Consider the following 20,392-nt stretch of genomic DNA (forward strand, 5'->3'; position numbering starts at 1 on the left):
ATAAATTAAAAAATAATACTATATATGTATATATGTGTGTGTATACATATTTAATCAATCATGGTATATAGCATGTTAAATAGAAGCATGTGAGTAAGCCCTGTAGGAACAAGAAAATTCCTGGTAGAGCAGGGGGCATAATAATTAATTTAGGCCTTGAGGGATGGATAGGAGTTTGTCTTGGTTTATTCAGGGGGTGGAGAGGCCATTCCTAATCGCATCCTGTTAGGCAGCTTCTGCACCCAGGAAGGTAGGCAGACAAAGACCTCATGCGCACATTCAGGGAGGGTTGGGAGAGGAGCCTGCAGAGGCCCCTTCCTAGGAGGGCCAGGCCAAGCCTGTTCCACTATGGGCCGTGGGGAGCCTTTGAAGGACTGTCCGCCTGAGGCCTAGGGGCACAGGGGGACATTTAGGATGGAGGCAAACACGAATTCAAGAGGCCATGAGAAGCTGAACCAAGTAGATGCAGGGTTGGAGATGGTAGGGCAGGTCTGAGAGTTGGTTAATTAGAATTTAGAACGTAACTTGGAGGGAGAGCCAGGGATAGGGGGAATCGTATGCCTTTTCTCTACCCAGTGCCTCGCTCTGAGCCTGGAACAGGACGCAGTGCATGGAGGAAGGTAGGATTTCAAGGTCTTTGAAGCCTACTTCTAAGCGAGGGAGCAGGGGATGAGGATGCTTGAGGCTGTGGTGGGTCTGGAGAACCTGGCCTGAGGAGGGGCTGGTACTGCTCAACCCCACCTCCAGGGAGATCTTGAGGAAAGCCCTTCAGGTCAGGAGGCAGCCACAGCCCCCCACCTAGCACCCGCCTGAGGCTTGGGGTGGGAGCGGACAGCCTGGGAGGAGAGCCTGGGAACCGGTCTGCCAACCAGTTTAACCAGGGACTGGTTTCGACTCCGGAGTTCAAAGGAGCCGGGTGCACCTCGTCCCTCCCAGCCAATGGGAGCAGCGGCCCTTAACCCTTCCCTGACTGTGCCCGGGGGCAACGTCCAGGCGGCAGTTCATTCCGGGAAAGGGTCTGGTCTCTTTGGGGCATGAAATGGGTGGGGGTGACCTTGGTTACGGTTGGGGGGTGCCACCAGGCACCTGAGAGTGGGGAAACTGAGGAGAGAGGCTCCCGTGTCCTCCCCACCTCAGACTTCTCTCAGGATTGCCTCCTCTTGGCTGGGCGGTCCCTGGAGGACCCTGGCTTCTGGGTGGGTGCGGGGTGGGGGGGGCGGTGCGGGGGTTGGATTTCTGGGGTGATGAATATTCATCAGCCAAGCCAGCCTCTGCTTCTGTTTACTTAGCTGGGAAGGGCTGGGTTTCAGGTTCACCTTGACTCCTGGAGCTGCAGAGCCGCTGAGCAGGTACCCGCTCCTGCACCTGTTTCTCTTTCACCTGCCGCACAGCTTCTCCTACTCAGCTCTCCTGGCCTGAGCCTTGCCTGGCGTGGCACCCCAGAGGCACCCCTACCTCCCTCAGCCTCCCTCGGGGCAGCCCCTCCACTCAGCTCCTTCTCTAGGGAAGCTCTCGCCTGCAGCCCGGAGCGGTCGGGATCACAGGTACAGGCAGGCGGTGGGCAGGAGGGGAAACCAAGGCACAGACCTCTGTCAGGGCACCCAGTTCTGCCTCCACAGCTGACAGGCCCAGCTGGGAGGGGGAACCAGGCACGCAAGCTCCCATCTCTCGCTAGGTGGGCAGGCAGAGCTCCACTCATCCCACTGGCTTCTTGGAGTCAATCCAGGCCTCCAACAGAGCTCCTTCTGGGAAAGTTTAACTCCAGAGCAGCGCTCTGTTAACTCCTGCTGAGCTGGAGTCTACCACCTCCTACCCCCCAGCCTGGACGATGTTTCTGGCTGGCCGGTAGGAACACCTCCCTGTCCTATCCAGGGTACCCCAGTCTCATGCAGAGTGAAGTACCACAGGGGCCCTGCAGAGAGATGGGGGATGGGGGTTCTGAGTTTTGTCTTGCAACATGGACGCTGACTTGCTCCCTCAATCCCCCTCCATCCTTCCACCTCCACCCTTGTCAATGGTTAACCTGTCCCAGCTCAGAAGGAGCCTAGCCCAGTCTGGGCAAGGCCCTTAGGAGAGCTCACAGAACCCAGCTGGCATGGTGGGGGCCGTCCTGGGGTGCCTACCTGCATGCCAGGGTGCTGACCACCATAGGCAGGAGGTGGCAGGCTGTCCCGTGAGGCCCTTTGTGGGTTCCCAAGCTGTGCAAACAGCAGAGGTGTAGCTTACACCTTCAGGGCTGATTTCTATCATCCCATGGATGGCAAGGCCCCGGGGCAAGGGCCCTGCCCTCAGCACGGCCTGCTCAGGGTCCTGCACAAGCAGATGTGTCACCAAATGCCCAGTCTGCTCAAAATCCCAGGTACTCTCCCTTCCCCCAGGCCTCCCTAGCCTCCTGTGACCAGGCATGGACATGTGGCTGTAGGCATCTGGCTCTTTGCAACTTTGGATACCTGGGAAGTTTGGCTATTGTGTCACTTTTTTTTTTTCTAAAGCAAATCAGATTTTACACTACTTTGGGGTAGCTCACTATTTAAAAGAATCTTATAGCCAGGTTATCTTGTAAAACAAAGAATAGTCCACTAATTTATCTGTTCTGCAAGTTCAGATTTCCATAGGTCAGGCTTGCCTAGAGGGCCAAACACCTGCTTACTGGTGCGCCCATGTCCTCCTGGACAGAAGGGATAGCAAGGCGTGGCAAAAAGCGTCTTGGAGAGACCAGAGTTCAAGGCCAGGAGACAAGGGCACCAATGCCTTGGTGCCGTGGTAGAGGCTCCAGGGCAGGGTCCGAGGGCTATTCCAACCTCTCTCTGTGGTTTTCTGACAAGTTCCTTGTGATCTGTCGCTCCCTTTACGCCAAGGAGAGTTAAGCCCTGTGGATGCGAAGTTCAAATACCTGTTAAAGTGGGTATATATATATGTATTTTTTTTTTGGCGGTACGCGGGCCTCTCATTGTTGTGGCCTCTCCCGTTGCGGAGCACAGGCTCTGGACGCGCAGGCTCAGCGGCCATGGCTCACGGGCCCAGCCACTCCACGGCATGTGGGATCTTCCCGGACCGGGGCACGAACCCGTGTCCCCTGCATCGGCAGGCGGACTCTCAACCACTGCGCCACCAGGGAAGCCCTAAAGTGGGTATATTTTAACTGGCACAAGCAGAGGCCACTTGCTCTCATGGAGCTAGGCAGTGTGGTGGTTACTGTCGGTTTAGGAGCTGGATCCTCCACTCCCTAAGTTCCTTGGCAGTGGGAGGTGGTGGGGCTGTGGACTTTGCCCCGGACCAGGTGGTGACTGGGGCACCCACAGGCCAAGCAAGCGCCCTGTCCCTCCTTCCCAGCCCTCCCCACAACTCCTTCCAGAAACCCATTCTGGCACACCAAGTTCTGTGCAAGGCTGTGCTCAGCCCAGGTGGGGCAGGCTGCCAAAGCAAAGCTCTCAGGCTGTCCCCTTGGTGCGCTCACCTCTCCAGGGTGCCCTGAAGGTATTTATCTGACTACTCACCCCTCCTTCACTTTCTATGTGGGAGCTGCACTAGATCTCCCTGGGATTCTCTTGCTACTGGAGCTCAACTCGAGGGACAGAGCTGGCAAAGTGGGATCTGCTTCCTGGACGGAGAGGTGGGAAGCAATCCACTAGGCATCTGCTTTGGGCAAGGGGATGGGTATACGGAGGGCCAGGGGATGACTGCAACAAGGGGGCCATGGAGGCAGGCACTCAATTCATTCCAAGCCTAGGTCAGTATCCTGCTTTCATTTTTTCTGAATTTGATATGCTCCCCCTCTAAAAGAAATCCAGACTCTTTATGGAAAATCTGGGAATCAAAAAATGGAGAGGAGAAAACATCCCCTATTCCTTCTACATAAAGAAAACCATTATTAATCATTTGTCATATTTCTTTCTGGTCTTTCTAGAAAATGTAAATGTAGTTAAGACCATCAGGGTTTTTTTGTTTGTTTGGTTTTTGGTTTTTTTGGTCACGCCGCATGGCTTGTGGGATCTTAGTTCCCCAACCAGGGACTGAACCCAGGCCCTTGGGCCCTCAGCAGTGAAACCATGGAGTCCTAACCACTGGACCGCCAGGCAATTCCCAAGACCATCAGTTTTTAAAAGGAGGTGACACGTTTGCCTGGGCTTAGGCCGGCTGCCCATCTAGCTTTTTGTACTGTGTACTGTGGCTATCGCACCCTCCTCCTCAGGACTTTCACAGCCCACGCCACGGAGTCCTGAGAACCAGACCACCAATCCCTCCAGGCCCAGAGATGTCTCCATGTCTCATTGCTCTGCCTGCTTTTTCATTGATCTTAATTGCTCCAGTCTATGCTCTCTTCTTCTTGTGGTGTCCAGGCAACTTCATCTGCCAGAACTTCGACTAGCTCAGGCGGCAACTTTGTGGAAATTAGTAAAAGGCTAGGCCACTTCTGGGTCACGACACATTATGTTGTCAGGGAAGAAGCCTGGATTTCAGCCCCCTTGCCCCACTTCTTGTGGGGTATCCTTATGGAGGGTCCAGCCTGTGATAACCAGATCCCACATGTACCTCTTGGCCGCGCCAAACTTCCTTCCAAATATTCAGGTCCCCTGCAAACCCCTGTCCTTTTGGAAGCCATATTGGGAAGCGGAGCCACCCCTCAACAATTACATTAGCATAAATGTAGTATTCAATAAAATTTATGCTAATTCCATTAGCATAAATTTATTTATTTATTTATTTATTTTGCGGTACGCAGGCCTCTCACTGCCGTGGCCTCTCCCGTTGCGGAGCACAGGCTCCGGACGCGCAGGCTCAGCGGCCATGGCTCACGGGCCCAGCCGCTCTGCGGTATGTGGGATCCTCCCGGACCGGGGCGCGAACCTGTGTCCCCTGCATCGGCAGGCGGACTCTCAACCACTGTGCCACCAGGGAAGCCCAGCATAAATTTTATTGAATACTTTGCAAAGCATGTCTACCTCATGGGCAGGGATTAACGTTAGAGCTAAATGGTAGGGCTGAAAGGGATGGGTGAGGACACTGAGGTCCAGAGAAGTAACTTGCCAGAGGTCCCGAGGCTGGAACAGTCCTCGGGACTTCCCGCTCCCAGCCTGACATTTCTCCCCCTTAGAAAAACCCCGGCTGCTCATTTAGTCGTGGTGGTGACCACTGGGAAGTCCAAATTACTCTGAACATCATAAATCCTAGTTCATTTCGTAATGAATTCCAAGTAACATGCACGGGGCGTTTCTGTCCGTCTGATACCAGCTGACCATCTGTCCACTCCCGGCAGCAGGGCCTGGAGGTATAGCAGGAACAGCATGGGGAGGTGGCCAAGGCCTGGCTGCTGTGTGACCGGGGCGAGCCGTTCCCCTTCCTGCAGCCCCAAGGGGCCTGGAGTGTCAAAGCTGCCTGGCAGTGGTGTTTGGTTGTCCCATTGTCCCCTCCGCCTGGCTCAGATGGCTTCCGCATGGATGTCTTCTTGGCCACCCCTTCCCCAGACCCCTCTCTCTCCTGATATACCCCAAAAGTATTGCATCACCTACCTGAATCCTGGGTTCATTTGGCCCCAGGCTTCAATTCTTTCAAGCCCAGGCTATGAAAATCGCCCACGTTTGGGAGACTAGCAAGGGCTGCTCCGAGGCCCCCGCCCCTTCTCCCCACTGACCCCTTTCTCTACACCCCCTGCTCCTGCAGAAAGCCCCACCCTCGGGTCTGAGAGCACCATGACCGAAGTTGGTTGGTGGAAGCTGACTTTCCTCCGGAAAAAGAAATCCACTCCCAAGGTGCTGTATGAGATCCCTGACACCTACACCCAAACGGAGAGCGGCGCAGAGCCCGCAGGGCCTGACGGCGGGGGCCCCAACGGCCACTTCAACGCCCGCCTGGAGAAGATCGTGGACAAGAGCACAAAGGGGAAGCACGTCAATGTCTCCAATTCGGGCCGCTTCAAAGAGAAGAAGAAAGTCCGAGCCACGCTGGCGGAGAACCCCAACCTCTTTGATGACAGGGAGGGCAAAGGACAGTGAAGGGGGCCAGGGAGGATGCGAGCACCTCCCCACTCCCTGCTGTCAGCCGGATCTGAGACGGGAGCTCACCACGCTGGCCTCTTTGGCCACAGCTGAAGCCTCGGCGGCAGTTGATGCCTGCTGGCAGGAAACGTCTGGTTTTAGGTTTGTATTTATGTTCTCCAGCTTTCTGAAAGGCCTGAGAGATCCCAGGTCCTCCCGCCCTCCCCCACCACACACAAAGGCACTCCGGTTCAAGGATGAAAAGTCCCACTCAGGAAGGACGGCCCTCCTCGAGGAGGTGGAAGCACCAGCAGGGAGGTGGGCGTGGAAGGAACGGAACAGGGATCTGGACAGACCTCACCCCCTCCTGGGGCACAGGGTCAAGGGTGAGTTTGACTTGCTGCTCCCTCTACTTTCTCTACCTGTGATTCTTCTCTGGATCGATTCTGAGAGTGCATTTTCCAGAAGCCACGTGATGTGGGGTGGCTTCCTGGAGCTGAGGCGGAGATGCTGAACTTGAGCTCACCTCCTAACGCAGGTGGGAAACTTCCTGGAACTTTGCCCCCAGGTGTGCAGGGGGAGGGCAACCCTGGCACTCCCTAGGGGGTGCTGCAGAAGGCCAGATTAGGGACCCCATGGGTTCCTGCACATACCCTCAAAGGAAAGCTACACTGCCCCGTGGGTCCAAACTCAGAAAGGGGGTGGGAGGCTCTGACAGGAGCCCTCCTCCCCCTACTAGTATTTAAGATGGATCAGCCTCAGAGATGAGTCCTGCAGCCTTGAATTTTGTTTAAAAAAATCATCGTAGGTTTCTCTTTTTTGTAATAAACAATGCTGCAAAAGCAGAGAACCTATTTATGCTCTTGTCTTGCATTTATTGAGATGCTGTTTTTCATGCCTTTACTCTTTTTTGTGTTCAAACGATTCCTTTCAAGCACCAGGAAGGGTCCCCAGGTGTAAATATGTAATACCTGGGTCACTAACTTCACCACCAAGCCATCTTTAGCATCTGGAGATGAAGAGAGTAAAGGTGGGGGCTCGTTACACCTCAGCAAGAGAGGCTGTCAGGGGCTCCGAGAGAACGGAGTAGACCTTTGGTGACCAATCCCAAAATCTCAGTGGTTTGGTTTGGGATCTAGATTCAAATTCTGGTTCCCCCCTTAGTAGCTGTGTGATTTGGGGGAACATAACAAAAAACACCTCCTCTGAGCCTCAGTTTCCTCTTCTGTAAAAGGGGCTGTAATAATACCTATTTCACAGGGTGTGGTCCGTATTAAGTGGCCCGTAAGTAGTCCTATAGTAGGTGCCCGGTGAATATCGGATTCCTTCCCCTTCCTTTATGAAGGAACTCCGTCGTAGCCCACAGCTACCGTTTAAGGACAAGGAGAGAGCTTACTCCCTATGCTGTTAGGTCCAGACCCAGGAGCTGAAAACTGGGAAAAATGGGCCAAATCTCTGGAGCTCATGGTGGGAACAGAGAGAGACCAAGGTGACAACTAAACCATGTGATTCTGTGGCTTCCAGGTCAGCTCCTTACAGGCTACTGGGCCACCCCAGGGAGGTACTCAGGAAATTTACCAAAACAAACAGACCTGTACAAGGGTGCCTTTGTTAGGTGGCCTCACCCAGGCCAGAGGGAGCTCTGAGGATGAGTGTGGGAGACCAGGGGCCGGAGGGAGGGAAGGCGGGCTCAGGTGTGCTGCTTTCCCCAAAGCCTCTTCCCTTATCCCTCCCCACCCCATGGAACTTTCTAGGGTCCCATCAATCACTCAGTCCATAAAGCCTCCCATGGAGGAGCTGACTTTCCCAGGGCTGCAGCTCTGCCTAGGGTTAGCAGCTGACACTCACAGCGGGCTTCTAACAGGCCAGGCGCTGTGACAAGTCCTCCACGAGGGTCCTCCTTTAACTCTCTCATCACAGGTGCTGTCATTATCGCTGTTTTCCAGTTTTCCAGGTGCATTAGCTGAGGCTTAGAGAAGTCAAGTCACTAGCCCTAGGTCAGGGCTTGCAGTGGCCTAGCTGGGACGGAGGCCAGAGCTGTACACATGACTGCTGCACCACACAGCCCCTTCCACACTTAATTTTTATCTGCTTAGGGAAGGGAAACTGAGGCTCAGAACAAGGAAAGGAGCACAGTCACCTTCTGCAGAAGGGGAGGTGGGGTTATGTCTGGGCCTCGGGATCCTGGAAGGTGAGCACCATCCAATGGGGCTGCCCAGACTCCGGAACCAGGGAGGGAAAGTCAACCAGCTTCAAAGGTGAGTGTCCCCTGTGACCCCAGACCGTAGGGACCTGCCACTTCAGCCATCCTAAGGTTCTCTGAGGCAAGGGGGGGTGAGGTTGGGCCCTGGGCCACTGACCTGTGGTTCTATCTCACGCTGGCGACGCATGCACCACCACCCCCCTTAGGTGAGAGAGTCTGCGGGCCCCCCTGCCCCATGCTTACCACCCCACTTCACGGCCCAAAGTGATGTCTGCGGAATCTTCTAAGGAAACTCCACATATATCCCTAAGCTGGGGGATGGATGAATGGGGGTGGGGGGAGGTACTAAAAGCCAAAGGGAGATCTGGCTGCCCAGGGAGTCGGAGCCAAGGCGGCTGCAAGTTTTCACGAGGCCGGGGCAGGAGGAGGAGGAAGCGAGGATGCAAATATGTGCGGGAGGCGGGAGAGGCTACGGGTTATCAACCACAGTTTCACTGGGACAAGACCCAGGGGTGGAAAGGGGGAAAGGGGGAGGCAGGGAGGGCCGACCAGAACTGGCCTGCGCCGCCCAGGAGGGGCCAACCCTGGGCTTCGGGCTCCCCCTGCTGGACGCCCAACCTCCGGGAGGGGAGAAGCCAGTTGGGAGGAGTTGCTTAATTCCCCAACTCCCCTCAATCCTGGGGGGCGCGGACGAGACCGGGCTAGATTGAACATTAATATCACGCGTGGCTGACGAGCTTTTATTATAGACTTGGCACAGTGATTGTCAGACAGAGGAGAGGAAAGGAACAGCTGAGACCAGGCCCAAAGCAGGGGGGACACACAGCCCCCAACAATGCAAACAGGACACGGTAGGGGAAGGGCACCCCAGCACCCTCTCCTGCAGGTGGCCACAGGATTACTGTGTGCCTTCCTGCACCCAGGCTTAACGGGGGCCAACACCCAGAGGGCCAACACCCAGAGGGCCACCCTTGGAGGAGGCAGTCAGTAACAGACACGGAAGCACACGCCCATGCAATGGAATGAAGCAGCTTACAGGGTAGCAAGCTCAAGGCCAATGTGTACAAATAGTCAGTTCTCTGATCCTGGCTTAGTCACAGCAAACATTTGCCCAGCCTGGCTCCTCTCCGCAGCCTGTAGGCCACTCATCCGGGTTGTCCCTGGTCACCAGACTTGGGCTCGAGGAAAGCAAATACTACAGCTCAGCACAGGCCTCAGCCAAGGGTGACTGAAGAATCCAATTGTGAGGGTGGGAGGCGGTTGGTTTAGAAGTTGAGGCTAGTGCATTGGGTCGCCTGGGAGTGGGGGTGGTCTTGCTGAAGGCTGAGTGAGATCCAGTGGGTCTGGGCTGGGCTCCCAAGTGATGCTGATGCTGCTGACCTGTGGACCACACTGCCAAGTAGCAAGCATCTACTACTGGGGGGTCTCAACCTCGGCTGCACAGAATTCCCCGAGGACCTTTTAAACTTCCCCAAGTCCGGGCTGCACTCACACTGGTCAAATCATCTCTGAGGGTGGGACCGGGCACCAGGGTTTTTAAAGCTCCTCGGTAATTCCAGTGAGGACGAAAACCAGTGATCTAAGAGTCATCATCAGTTGGGGGTGGGGGGCGGGGGTAAAAGGATGTGTGAGTGTCAGAAAAGTATAATCTCTATTATTTAATTTTATACCTGGAAAGTAAAATACATATAAATGTATGTATACATGTATTTCACATACATATAGTTTGTATAACCAAATATGGAAAGTAAAGCTTGATGAAAAGCTTCCTGATACATAGGTACCGGCACAAGTCCCTTCTACAAAACTGTCTGACAGTGACGGAACACTCATTACCTAACCTACACCCTCCTAGGCAGCCCCAGTTGTTTGAAATCTCTTCCCATATTGAGATGAAATCTACTTCCGTGCAGCTTCCACCTATGGGTCCTTTGGAGCTACAGAGAATAAATTTAGTCTCTTTTCCACATTGCTGTGCTTCGGATAATGGAAGGCAGCTATCAGTTGGGTAAGTGGTATAAAAATATCCTATTAGTAAATGAGATAGTTAAGATTCTTTTCGTTGCAAGCAACACAAATAGATAATGGCTAGTTTAAGCAGAAAAAAAAAATTTTTTTTTTAAAAGAGATAATGGGTTTTCTGAGATAGGAGGAGGAATTGCACAACCCAGACACGGGAAAAGGATCCAGGGACTGCCGAGGGGGTTGCAAGAGCAGCACCAGAGGCTGTTGCTTCTAGGCGGCCATTATTGACTCGGCTACAAACACTCCTATGCTCTGAGTCCCTCTGTTTCAAATTTCAAATTGGTGACAAGAAAAACCAATTGGCTAGATTGGCTCAGGTGCTTCTGCTGGGACCAATGGGCTTTGGCCGGTATGCCTGTCACGTGATAACAGACAAGGCTGCTGTGGGCCCACCCCGTCACCAGAAAAGGGAATCACACCAGATGCTACCCGTAGAGGGAGCTATTCCGATAAATCATAGTTAAGGTCAAGAATAATTATGGGATTATTTTACATTTGTGATTGTCCATGCCACTGTTGGACTCCACTAGACCAGCTGACTACAGAGAACTCTCTGAAGGGCCCTGAATATAAGAGGTGGGAAGGGAAATGCGTTGAGTTTAGAAGGGCCTGGCTCCTGATCCCATACCCTCTCTTAGCACGGATCCCAGCTCTAGTCAGCGCCAGCAGATTGGGAGTCAGGGTGCAAGTCTCTCATAGAGCCAGTCTTCCTCCCCTCGGTGGGTCATGGGCCCCAAGGGGGAGTCTCCTGTCGGTAGGCCCCGTCGAAAAGCGATCCGGTCATGCAGGCGGTTGGTTTGGCCTTGCCAGAACTCCATTACTTGGGGGTACAGGGTGTAGCCACCCCTACAAGGAGAAGCAGAGGCTTCGGTGCTGTGCGTGTTCTTCCAGCCAGGCAACCCCACCACCCTCCGCGCCATCCCAGCGCCCCGTGAAGGGAGTTGCTGGCGTGCATCAAACAAGGGTTTCCAGGAAGGAGTGGATCTGTAATTCCATGGACAGGGCAGCTTTAAGTAAGCACGAGGGTCCCAGTGTCCCTTTCTAGGCGACCACCAGGTATCACTCACCAGTATTTTGGCTTCGGCACCTCTTGTTCCTGGTAGAGTTGCTCCAGTTCCTCATTTTTCTTTCTCAGATACTGTCCAGGGGAAGGAGATGGAGGAAGGGTCAGACCCAGTCAGTGATTCATTTAATCACCACTTACTGAGCATGTGCTCTGTGCCAGGTGCTGAGGACACTGGTGAGCAAGGCCGGCTGGCCTCTGTCCTCTAGGGGCGCAGTCCAACGGGAGGGTCAGACAAATACAGGAGGCCTGTTCCCTGCTCTCCAAATCCATGTCCCCCAGGGAGACCATCCATTTCACTTTGCTGGAGAGAGAGGGCCCTGGCATCCCCTGGGGACAGCCTCTGGGGCTGAGTCAAAGCACTACCACCCAGAGGACTAAGGAGAAGCCCCATTCACCTCCCGATCAGGGATCACGGAACTCTGGTGACTGACCACAGCCCCAATCTGGCTGCTCTTGGGGCGGGAGTGGAAGTAGCACTCGGCCTCCTCCTCGGGCAGCTTCTTCACGGGACCCTCCACTCGCACCTGCACAGGGATGGTCCTGGTTAGACGGCGGCATTCAATGCCACCTGCCCCCCCAACCAGTGCAGGCCCCAGTCCTCTCTGTTCTTCTCTTTATCCACTGCCCCGTCACGCCTGACTCCAGCTAGCCCAGCTAAGTGAGAGCCGTTTGAAAGGCAGGATGTTTGCCCAGCCTGGGGACCCTCACCAGGTTCATTCATAAACTCAGGCCCTTCCCACCCCTGCCCACCCCAGTCTGTCCCAGGAATGCACACTCACCTGACGGTTTAGGGGCTCCCAGTAGAAGACAAGGGAAGCAAAGGGATTAGAGTCCTGGAAATAGAATCCACAGACAGTCATCAGGACAGGAGTGAGGATGCCTCCAGCATGGGGGGAAGGCAGGGAGTCTGCATCGCGCAGGCCCACTGCAGATGCATTCACTGTAACGTCTCATTTTTAAATCCTCAAAGGTAGGCCTACTTTTACCGGTGTGGAGACAGGCTCAGGGAGGTTAAGTAACGTGCCCAGGTTCACACGGTAAATGGGCCAGCTGGACTCCCAAGTGAGGCTTGCCATTTCTCTCACCCACAGATTTGCAAATCCTCAGGAATGTATGTGTGGCTGCACTGGACTCAGGGAAGGGTACTCATTTTGGATTCACGAATTGAATGCATACGAACGAAGTGCCAACTCTGTGCTCAGCACCAGGAGAGGTGCTGGGGGTATAAAAGAGATACCACAGATGCAGCCTGTGACCCCAAGGAGCTTACGGTTTAGCAGAGGACCCAAACATTAATCACATAATCCCATAGATACACGCATGGCTAGGAACTAAAGAAACGGCAGAAAGGAAAGTTGCAAGTTATAATGACTGCAAACAGTACAAGGGGCCGACTCAGCCTGGGAGTCCAGAAGGCTTTCCTGAGGAGGTAAGGTGGGGGCTGGACCCAAAGGAACGGGAGCTACTCAGGTAAACATGGGGAGGTAGGGGTGCCTAGAGGGCACTCAGCCACGGCAGAGAAGGGCAAGTGCCAAGGCCCGCAGGCGGGATGGTGCCTGAGCGCAGCCGGCAAGTGGGCTGGGGCAGCTATGGCATGAGAAGGTGACCAATGAGCCAGGGCTGGACCCTGCAGGCCCCGGAAGGATTTACCGTGAACCCTCACCAGCTCTTGTCCCTTTCGACTCTCGAAGTTAGTGAAGAAGCGGAAGCCGTCTTTGCCAAAGCCCTTCAGCAGCACCATGCGGGCGGACGGTTTCCCATCTCTGCGGCAAAGAGCAAAGCGCCGGGGTCAGAGCCCCTCCCCACAGATGTCTGAGCACCCCTACACCTGAACCCCGGACTCTGAACTGTCTGTGCACTCCGGCGGCCCATTCCCACTTGCCCATGGGAATCCGTCCTGGAGGTGCAGTATGACACCACTGCCTACGGCTCTGTAATGGACTGAACTGGGCTCCCCTAAAATTCAGCGTTGAAGCCCTAACCCGCAATGTGACTATATTTGCAGGTAGGACCTTTAGGGACATAAATAAGGTTAAATGAGGTCATAAGAGTGGGACTCTAACCTAGCAGCCCTGGTGTCCTTATTAAGAAGAGGAAGAGACACCAGAGACCTCGCTCCCTGCACACACAAAGGGAAGGCCATGTGAGGACACAGCAAAAAAGGTGTCCATCTGTAAGCCAGGAAGAGAAGCCTCACTAGAAACCAACTCTGACAGCACCTTGACCTTGGACTTCTAGCCTCTGGAACTGTGAGAAAATAAATCTCTGTTGTTTAAGCCCCCCCAGTCTGTGGTACTTTGTTATGGTGGCCCAAGCAAACTAGCTCTGGGGGATATCTGGGGGCACAGTACAAGAACCCTGCCTTCAAGGCCTTGTGCTTTAGTGAGTGGGGGACAAGCAGAGTTGAATAAGAGGCTAATATAAGAGATGTCTCAAGGGGTTTATGATTGACTGTCAAATGAATGACACAAACAAGCACTGTGCTGGATTTCAAGAGAGGAAGAGGGCTTTATGGAGAGGTTCCAGGAGATCTGCCTCTCAAAGAGCAGATGGGGGGCTTCCCTGGTGGCGCAGTGGTTGAGAGTCCGCCTGCTGATGCAGGGGACACGGGTTCGTGCCCAGGTCCGGGAAGATCCCACATGTCCCAGAGCGGCTGGGCCCGTGAGCCATGGCTGCCGAGCCTGCGCGTCCTGAGCCTGTGCTCCGCAATGGGAGAGGCCACAAGAGTGAGAGGCCCGTGTACCGCAAAAAAAAAAAAAAAAAAAAAAAAGGCAGATGGGAACTGGGGAGGCCAGGAGATGCGGGAGACAAAGGTGTGTGTATTGGGGAGATGGGTACATCAAGGGCAGAGATGAATGAGGCACTACATTTATCACTGAAATGGAATTGAGTAAAGTCTAATCTCTGGTTTACAGGTAAGGACACTGAGGCCCAGAGAGGACAAGGTACTTGCCTGAGGCCACACAGCATGTTAATAACACAACTAGAATCATACAGTTGTCATCCATCAAACTGAGAGCTTCCTAAGTTTCCTACTTCATCTGTACCCACCTTCAGAAGGGCCCACAGCTATGCCTACCTGGTACAGGTAGCAAGACACATGGCATTGGCTTCCCCTATGTCAGGACACTGAACAGCCTCCTCAAACCAGGCAGCAAACTGCTTCATGGGGTTCAGAGAGGTCAGCTGAGTCTCCTCAAACGCCTGCGAAGGGAGAGTCGTATTTCACTTAACAAACACATGTCGTGCATACTGGGCACACGGCTCTGTTCCAGGCACTTTTCAAATATTAATTCATTGAGTCCTCATAACAACGATCTCACAACAAAAAACACGAAAAGGTGAAGAGGTCCCACGCCTACGGATGGACAAATCAGGGTTTCATGTCATGGGTGTCAAACCTGTCACCTGCGGAGCCTAAAAAAAAAGACAGATTCCTGGGCTCCACCCTGTAAATTCTCATTCAGCAGGTCTGAGGTTTCATGAAAACTTGCATGTTTAACATGCATTTCTGGAAATGCTCACAGGCAACCAGATTTGGTAACCAGGCCCTGGGCCCCAATTCCGAAATAATTCTTTTGGTTTCTCTCCTGAGGAGGGAAAAGGCAGTTAAGAGCCAGGAGCTTTCTCCTCCCCTCCTGCGTAAAACAGTCCACCTGCCCCACGTGTTACTTATTTATCAAACATGTATAAGCTAATTATCACTCTTTAGGCACTTTTCAAATATCCAAGTCCATAATATCCCCGTGAGGTCAGTACTATCACTTCACAGGTGAGGAAAGAGGCCCAGGGAGGTGAGTAAACCGCCCAAGGGGTGCGCGGAGCGACCTGCAGGATATCCAGGCAGACCCCCGAGTGCGCGCCCTGAGCCCCTAAGACACGCTGCCTCTGGAGTCCACCTTCATCCTCGTTTCCCCGGAACACCTTCCCCCTTGATTGTCTTTGAATCCCCTTCTCCCACGGAGGTGACCCCGAGCCCCAAGGGGTGGACCAGAAACCCCAGGTTATCCCTCCCATTCCCCTCCGCTCCGGAGATGACTCGGATTCCCTGTGCCCCCGCCCCTGCGGAGGCCCTGCGGGGCGGCGGCACCTCTCGGTCCCCGCGGTAACTCTTGCGCATCGGTCCCAGGTCCATGACAGCACCGCGACTGCACAGGTGGCGGAGGCAGCGGGGCCACTCGGCGGGTCGCCCGAACGTCCCGATGACGCTCCGCAGCCGGAACGTCATGGGGCCGCAGGCCACGTGACCCGGCGTCGCTCCGCGCTGGGTTCCGTTGGGTTCGGAACCAGTTTCTTAGGCCGGGAATCTACGCCGGCAGGGAAGAATTTGCCAGTTGCCGAGCCAGGCCCACAGGCCCACAGGTCCCAAGTCCTCCGAGCCAATGGGAGCCAATAGGAGGACAGGGTTGGTGGAGGGAGCCGGGCGCGGAGATGCCATTGGTCAGAGTTTTCCAAGAGCGAGGCCAATTAGAGCAAGAACGGAGGAACCTTGCAGCCAATGGACGGCGCCTCCGGGGGCGGGATCAGAGAGACGAGGAAATGCTGTCACCGCCGTTAACACGCACGTGGAGTTTGTTAAAGGTATAGGACATGAAGCGGCCCTGGCCCGGGACGGGGAATGAGCCGCTGGGGGCTTGAGGGGAGTAGTCAGTATCAAGGGGCCGGCCCCTAGCAGGTGCCTGAAGCCCAGCTTGGTGCAGAAAGTACCCCTCGGAGGAGGCTGGTGCCAGGAAAGGACAAATGGAAAATGGAATTAGGGGCCAGAGTCTGAGGCAAGGTGATGTGGAGACATAGAAAGGGGCGATCTGGTGGGGGGAGAAATTGGCGTTCAAGAGTGGGACAGGTTGCAAATGACTTGTGGATCTCACGGGATAGGTGCTGTATAGTGTGTGAGTATGGGGAGGTACTCTGGGGTCTGAGGAGGAGCAGTGGGGTCAAGACTATGGTAAGAAAGCAGATGGCTGAATGGGAAAGGGGAAGAGAGAAATTTGGGATCAAGCCACCTAGACCAGAACCATCTTCCAGCTCTGAATCCCCTCTCTCCAGCCTCATTGCTATAACCTGGGTCAGAGCATGCTGCTCCCTTTCCTCATGGTTTCCCCTTTTGTGGTTGCAGCAGAGTTCACACTAGCCAGTGTTCTGGTAGATGGAAAGATTGCCCCACCTCTCCCGGGCCACCTCCATCTTTGTTGTTTCTCCTTTTTCACATTTTGCCCTTTCTAGGTAGCTGGAGTCTAGCTTCCAGGTCAGTGCCAGCCGTAAAGGAGGGCTCAGGGGAGCAGGTGGCTATGCAAAAGTCACTTCCAGGCTGTGGACTCAGGGCTGAGAAATAGGACACCTGCCAGCGCCCATTCCAGCTTTGACCTGGCTGGGGCAGCCTTGGGTCAAGGCCTCTGTGTAGTCCTGGTTTCCACCAACATCAGGAAGTGGAGCTGCAGGAGCCACCTAGGCAGGCACCCCAGGACTGTGCCAGGTAAGGGAAACTTCCTGCCCTGCCCAGGTGTCTGCATTACAGCCAAGCTTCATTAAGCCCAACATTAGATACCTATCATCCTTTATTATGTGCACATAGCTTGAGCCAAATAGAATCTGGAAAACAAATTTGCTGCAAAGAAATAATACATGTCTCAAGGCTTAACGATGTTGCTCTATGGATCCTCCGCTGGTACAAAGTTTTTGTGTTGCCATCATTGTTCTCTGTCAGCACAGTCGAGAGAGAGTTGACTGGGCTTTCTTTCTTGTTGAAGTTGTCTTTCCACATATGAACATTGCTCCCCTCCTCCCAAGGCCCTGCACTTGAACCTGGGTAAGCAGTGATTAGTACCCTTCAGCTCAGATGATTTTGTTCATGCAGCTACACTCTTAGCCCTGCTGGGCTGTGCTACCCTGCACCCAAGATTCTGGGGCACCACGGCTAGGATCATTTGAATGGTTTGCTTAAAAATTAAAAGCCAAGGGCTCGGTATAGTGGGGTAGACATGTGTTAAAGACTTCTTTTGGACCAGGCCCTGAGCTAGGTCTGAAAATACGAAGATGAAGATGCATGGTTCCTGCCCACGAGGAGCTTATAGTCTACGGCGGGAGGCAGATCTGTAAGCTAAGGAGTTACAGGAATTTCAACAGATGTTTCTGCAAGGTAAGGGGGAGCAAAAAGGAGGAAGTGGTCTCCAGAGGTCACACAGTCAGTAAAGGCTTCATAAAGGGAGCAGACATTTGCTTTGTCTCAATGAGTACGGGTTCTCCAGATGGACGACGGAGCAGGCGCGCCAGGAAGAGGGAACAAGTCGAGTGTGATGCTGCTGTAGCCATAGGTGGTGAGAAAACAGACCAGGCAAGTCGTCAGGGGCTCGGTGCCTGCCGAAGATCAGGTAGGTAGCGAGGGCTACGCTCTAGACAGCTACTCTAAGTTTTTATCCTGTACCGCTGCAAACCAGGGTGTCTAATTCCTGGTTTTCTAAGGCCAGGTAGAGAGAAAAAGCTCTAGATTCTGACAGCCTCTTCCATCCTTGGCTGTTAGTGAGGAAGTTTGCAACTGGTTGCCTTTTTGTATTTGCTCCTTCATCTTGAAGATAATAAGTAGGCTTGTATTGTGCTTTTCTGCCTAGTGGGATTTGGTGTCTAGATCACAAAGCAGCCCCACAGTGCAAACCAGAGCGGGGAACATGCCCGCTACTGCTGCAACCCCAGCAAGGGGTTTGTCTGCTTGGGAGAAATGAATTTTTTTTTTTTTTCAGTACGCGGGCCTCTCACTGTTGTGGCCTCTCCCGTTGTGGAGCACAGGCTCCGGATGCGCAGGCTCAGCGGCCATGGCTCACGGGCCCAGCCGCTCCGCGGCATGTGGGATACTCCCGGACCGGGGCACGAACCCGTGTCCCCTGCATCGGCAGGCGGACTCCCAACCACTGCGCCACCACGGAAGCCCGAGAAATGAATTTTTTATTGTTACTGCTTTTCCTTAAACAGTTTGCCCACCCCCCGCCCCCACACCCAACTTTGTAAAGTTACTAATCTTTTCTCGAGAGTCTTCGGTGAATAGAAGCTATGTTGCAATACTGCATTGTACAGAGGCACCCTGGTTTCTTAATATGCAACAAAAGGCTGGCTGTGAGTTTGGGGGCTCTGCCTTGCCTGTTTTCTTCTGATGCTTTTGCATTTATGTTCTTAAGTCACCTTTTAGTCTAATTGTTTGATTGAATTATACATTTCAGTTACATCTTGGTGATTGGATTTTTTTTTTTTTTTTTCGGTACACGGGCCTCTCACTGCTGTGGCCTCTCCCGTTGCGGAGCACAGGCTCTGGACGTGCAGGCTCAGCAGCCATGTCTCACGGGCCCAGGCGCTCCGTGGCATGTGGGATCCTCCCGGACTGGGGCACGAACCTGTGTCCCCTGCATTGGCAGGCGAACTCTCAACCACTGCACCACCAGGGAAGCCCCTGGTGATTGTTTTGGGATGTGGCTCTGGTGACGGAGTGGGTGATAGGCAAAGGAGGGCAAGACGCTGCTGTGTTCTCTCTAAGCGTCAGAGCCTGATGCCTGAGTTTGGGGGGTGTGGGGTGGAGAAGAGGGATTTGACTCAGCAGGATGGCTTTAGGTGACATGGGCAGTGCTGTTCATTGAAGTGGGGGAATGTTGGAGGAGAGGCTTAGGGGAAAGATGAAGTCGCCATCAGACCTGTTGAGTGTGAGGACTTATGGGACAACCACATTCGGTCGGGTTGGAAGATCAATTCTGGAGCTGGGGGAGAGGTCTGGGCTGATGGGATGGTTTAGGTGTCATGAGCCTCCACGGTGGCACTTGAAGCCATGGGGGAGGATGACAATGTCTGGGGAGGGAAGGGGGCCTGGAAGAGTGGTAAAGATGCTCCTGAAGTATAGCACCCAGCTTTCCAGGGGACCAACAGCAGGCCAGAAGGGGTGTGCTGGGGGCCCAGATCTCAGGAGTTCTCCAGCCCAGCTTTGGGTGAACTCAGTGTGGAGCCTCAGGACACACAGACGGGTGGGTGCTTGGTGCTTTGCCAGCAGATGCCTGAGCCCTGAGTATGGTTATCAGGTGACCCAGAGGGGGATGCAGGGAGGCTGACCCTTACCTGACTGTCCTGCTTGCAGTTATGGAGTTAACCCCTCACACAGTCCTGTGCATGTGCTCACGGATTGCTCCCCGAATCTGTCCCATTGTTTTCATATGTGTTCCCCCTGAGAAGCTCCTTCATGGGAGGGACTGCTTAATTTCCCTGGCTCCTTCTCAAAATCCCAACCAGGAAATGCTCATCTGTAATGTTTATGCATAATCTGCTTTTCTTAAACTTCTCTGAACTTGGTGAGTGGGGCTTGGGGTTTTTTGGCACCTGGTAGGAGCAGGGCCACCAAGAGGGTCTTTGTTGGCTGGAGGGATGTTAAGGTTTCCAGGGTGAGTTGGCTGGGTCATCTCTCTTAGCCCGGGCACTGGCTAATCAGAGAGTGGGCCACAGGCAGGGGGAGGAGGCCTGATGAGTTCTCAGCAGGCCCAAAGGATATGTATGACCTGGCGGTTCCTTAGTTTCATTTGAGAAATTCTGGTCAATGCTCTTGGCCTGACCTGTGGTCGTTTCTTATTTCCTCTTGGCCACAATCCCGATGAGCAGGTATTTGACGCTCCTCTCCAAGCCCTGACTCTCTGCCTCTCCCTCCGTGGTTGCCTTCTTTTCACCCACACCCCTCTTCTTTATTCCATCCTCCCCGAGGACCTCTTCACTAGGAAACCCAACTGCCACCTGTCCTGAGATTATTGCAGTTCCTTTAGTGGCTTCATCCCAGCCCCAGAGACCTTGGTCAGGTGACAGGAGGTCTCTGTCCCAAGGCAGTGTCAGACCCCCAAGTTAGGTTCCCTGGAATCCAACACCATCTAGACCTCAGCCACGAGCCCCTGATGGGTGCAGGGACCTGAGATGCTGCAGGCAGCTCCCATCATTAAACTCAAGTGTGGGGCCTCAAAGGTGATTGTCAAGATGGACTGAGTAGTTGGAAGGAAGCCTGAGATCTATTTGCTGGTTTAATTAAGAAAACAAAAAAGCACTTTGCCCGATGTGCCTTCAGAAGGGGAGGGTCTTCCCCAGCCCCCTTTTATTTCGGGCTCATAATCCTAG

General features: G+C 53.9%; 2 protein-coding genes across 4 annotated transcripts; one reads left to right on the plus strand and one right to left on the minus strand.

Moving 5' to 3' along the window:
• Nucleotides 1-1,334: 1,334 nt before the first annotated feature.
• On the plus strand, nucleotides 1,335-6,778 carry PRR15L (proline rich 15 like). The gene is made up of 2 exons (XM_082604620.1): nucleotides 1,335-1,544; nucleotides 5,662-6,778. The coding sequence occupies exon 2, from the start codon at nucleotides 5,691-5,693 to the stop codon at nucleotides 5,991-5,993; it is 303 nt and encodes a 100-aa protein (XP_082460746.1). The 5' UTR covers nucleotides 1,335-1,544; nucleotides 5,662-5,690; the 3' UTR covers nucleotides 5,994-6,778.
• A 3,043-nt stretch (nucleotides 6,779-9,821) lies between these two features.
• PNPO (pyridoxamine 5'-phosphate oxidase) lies at nucleotides 9,822-15,637 on the minus strand. Of its 3 annotated transcripts, none has more exons than XM_082603719.1 (7): nucleotides 15,360-15,637; nucleotides 14,349-14,473; nucleotides 12,933-13,032; nucleotides 12,049-12,063; nucleotides 11,665-11,793; nucleotides 11,271-11,341; nucleotides 9,822-11,049 (listed from the first exon to the last, which is right to left on the minus strand). In XM_082603719.1, the coding sequence occupies exons 1-7, from the start codon at nucleotides 15,495-15,497 to the stop codon at nucleotides 10,881-10,883; spliced, it is 747 nt and encodes a 248-aa protein (XP_082459845.1). In that variant the 5' UTR covers nucleotides 15,498-15,637; the 3' UTR covers nucleotides 9,822-10,880. The 3 variants fall into 3 exon arrangements, with proteins under 3 accessions (XP_082459845.1, XP_082459844.1, XP_082459843.1); XM_082603718.1 differs by having other exon boundaries at nucleotides 11,701-11,793; nucleotides 12,049-12,102; XM_082603717.1 differs by having other exon boundaries at nucleotides 12,049-12,102.
• Nucleotides 15,638-20,392: the final 4,755 nt, after the last annotated feature.

This window comes from Mesoplodon mirus (assembly GCF_964341445.2).
Source record: "Mesoplodon mirus genome assembly, chromosome: 18".
In the NCBI taxonomy this organism is placed as follows: Eukaryota; Metazoa; Chordata; class Mammalia; order Artiodactyla; family Ziphiidae; genus Mesoplodon; species Mesoplodon mirus.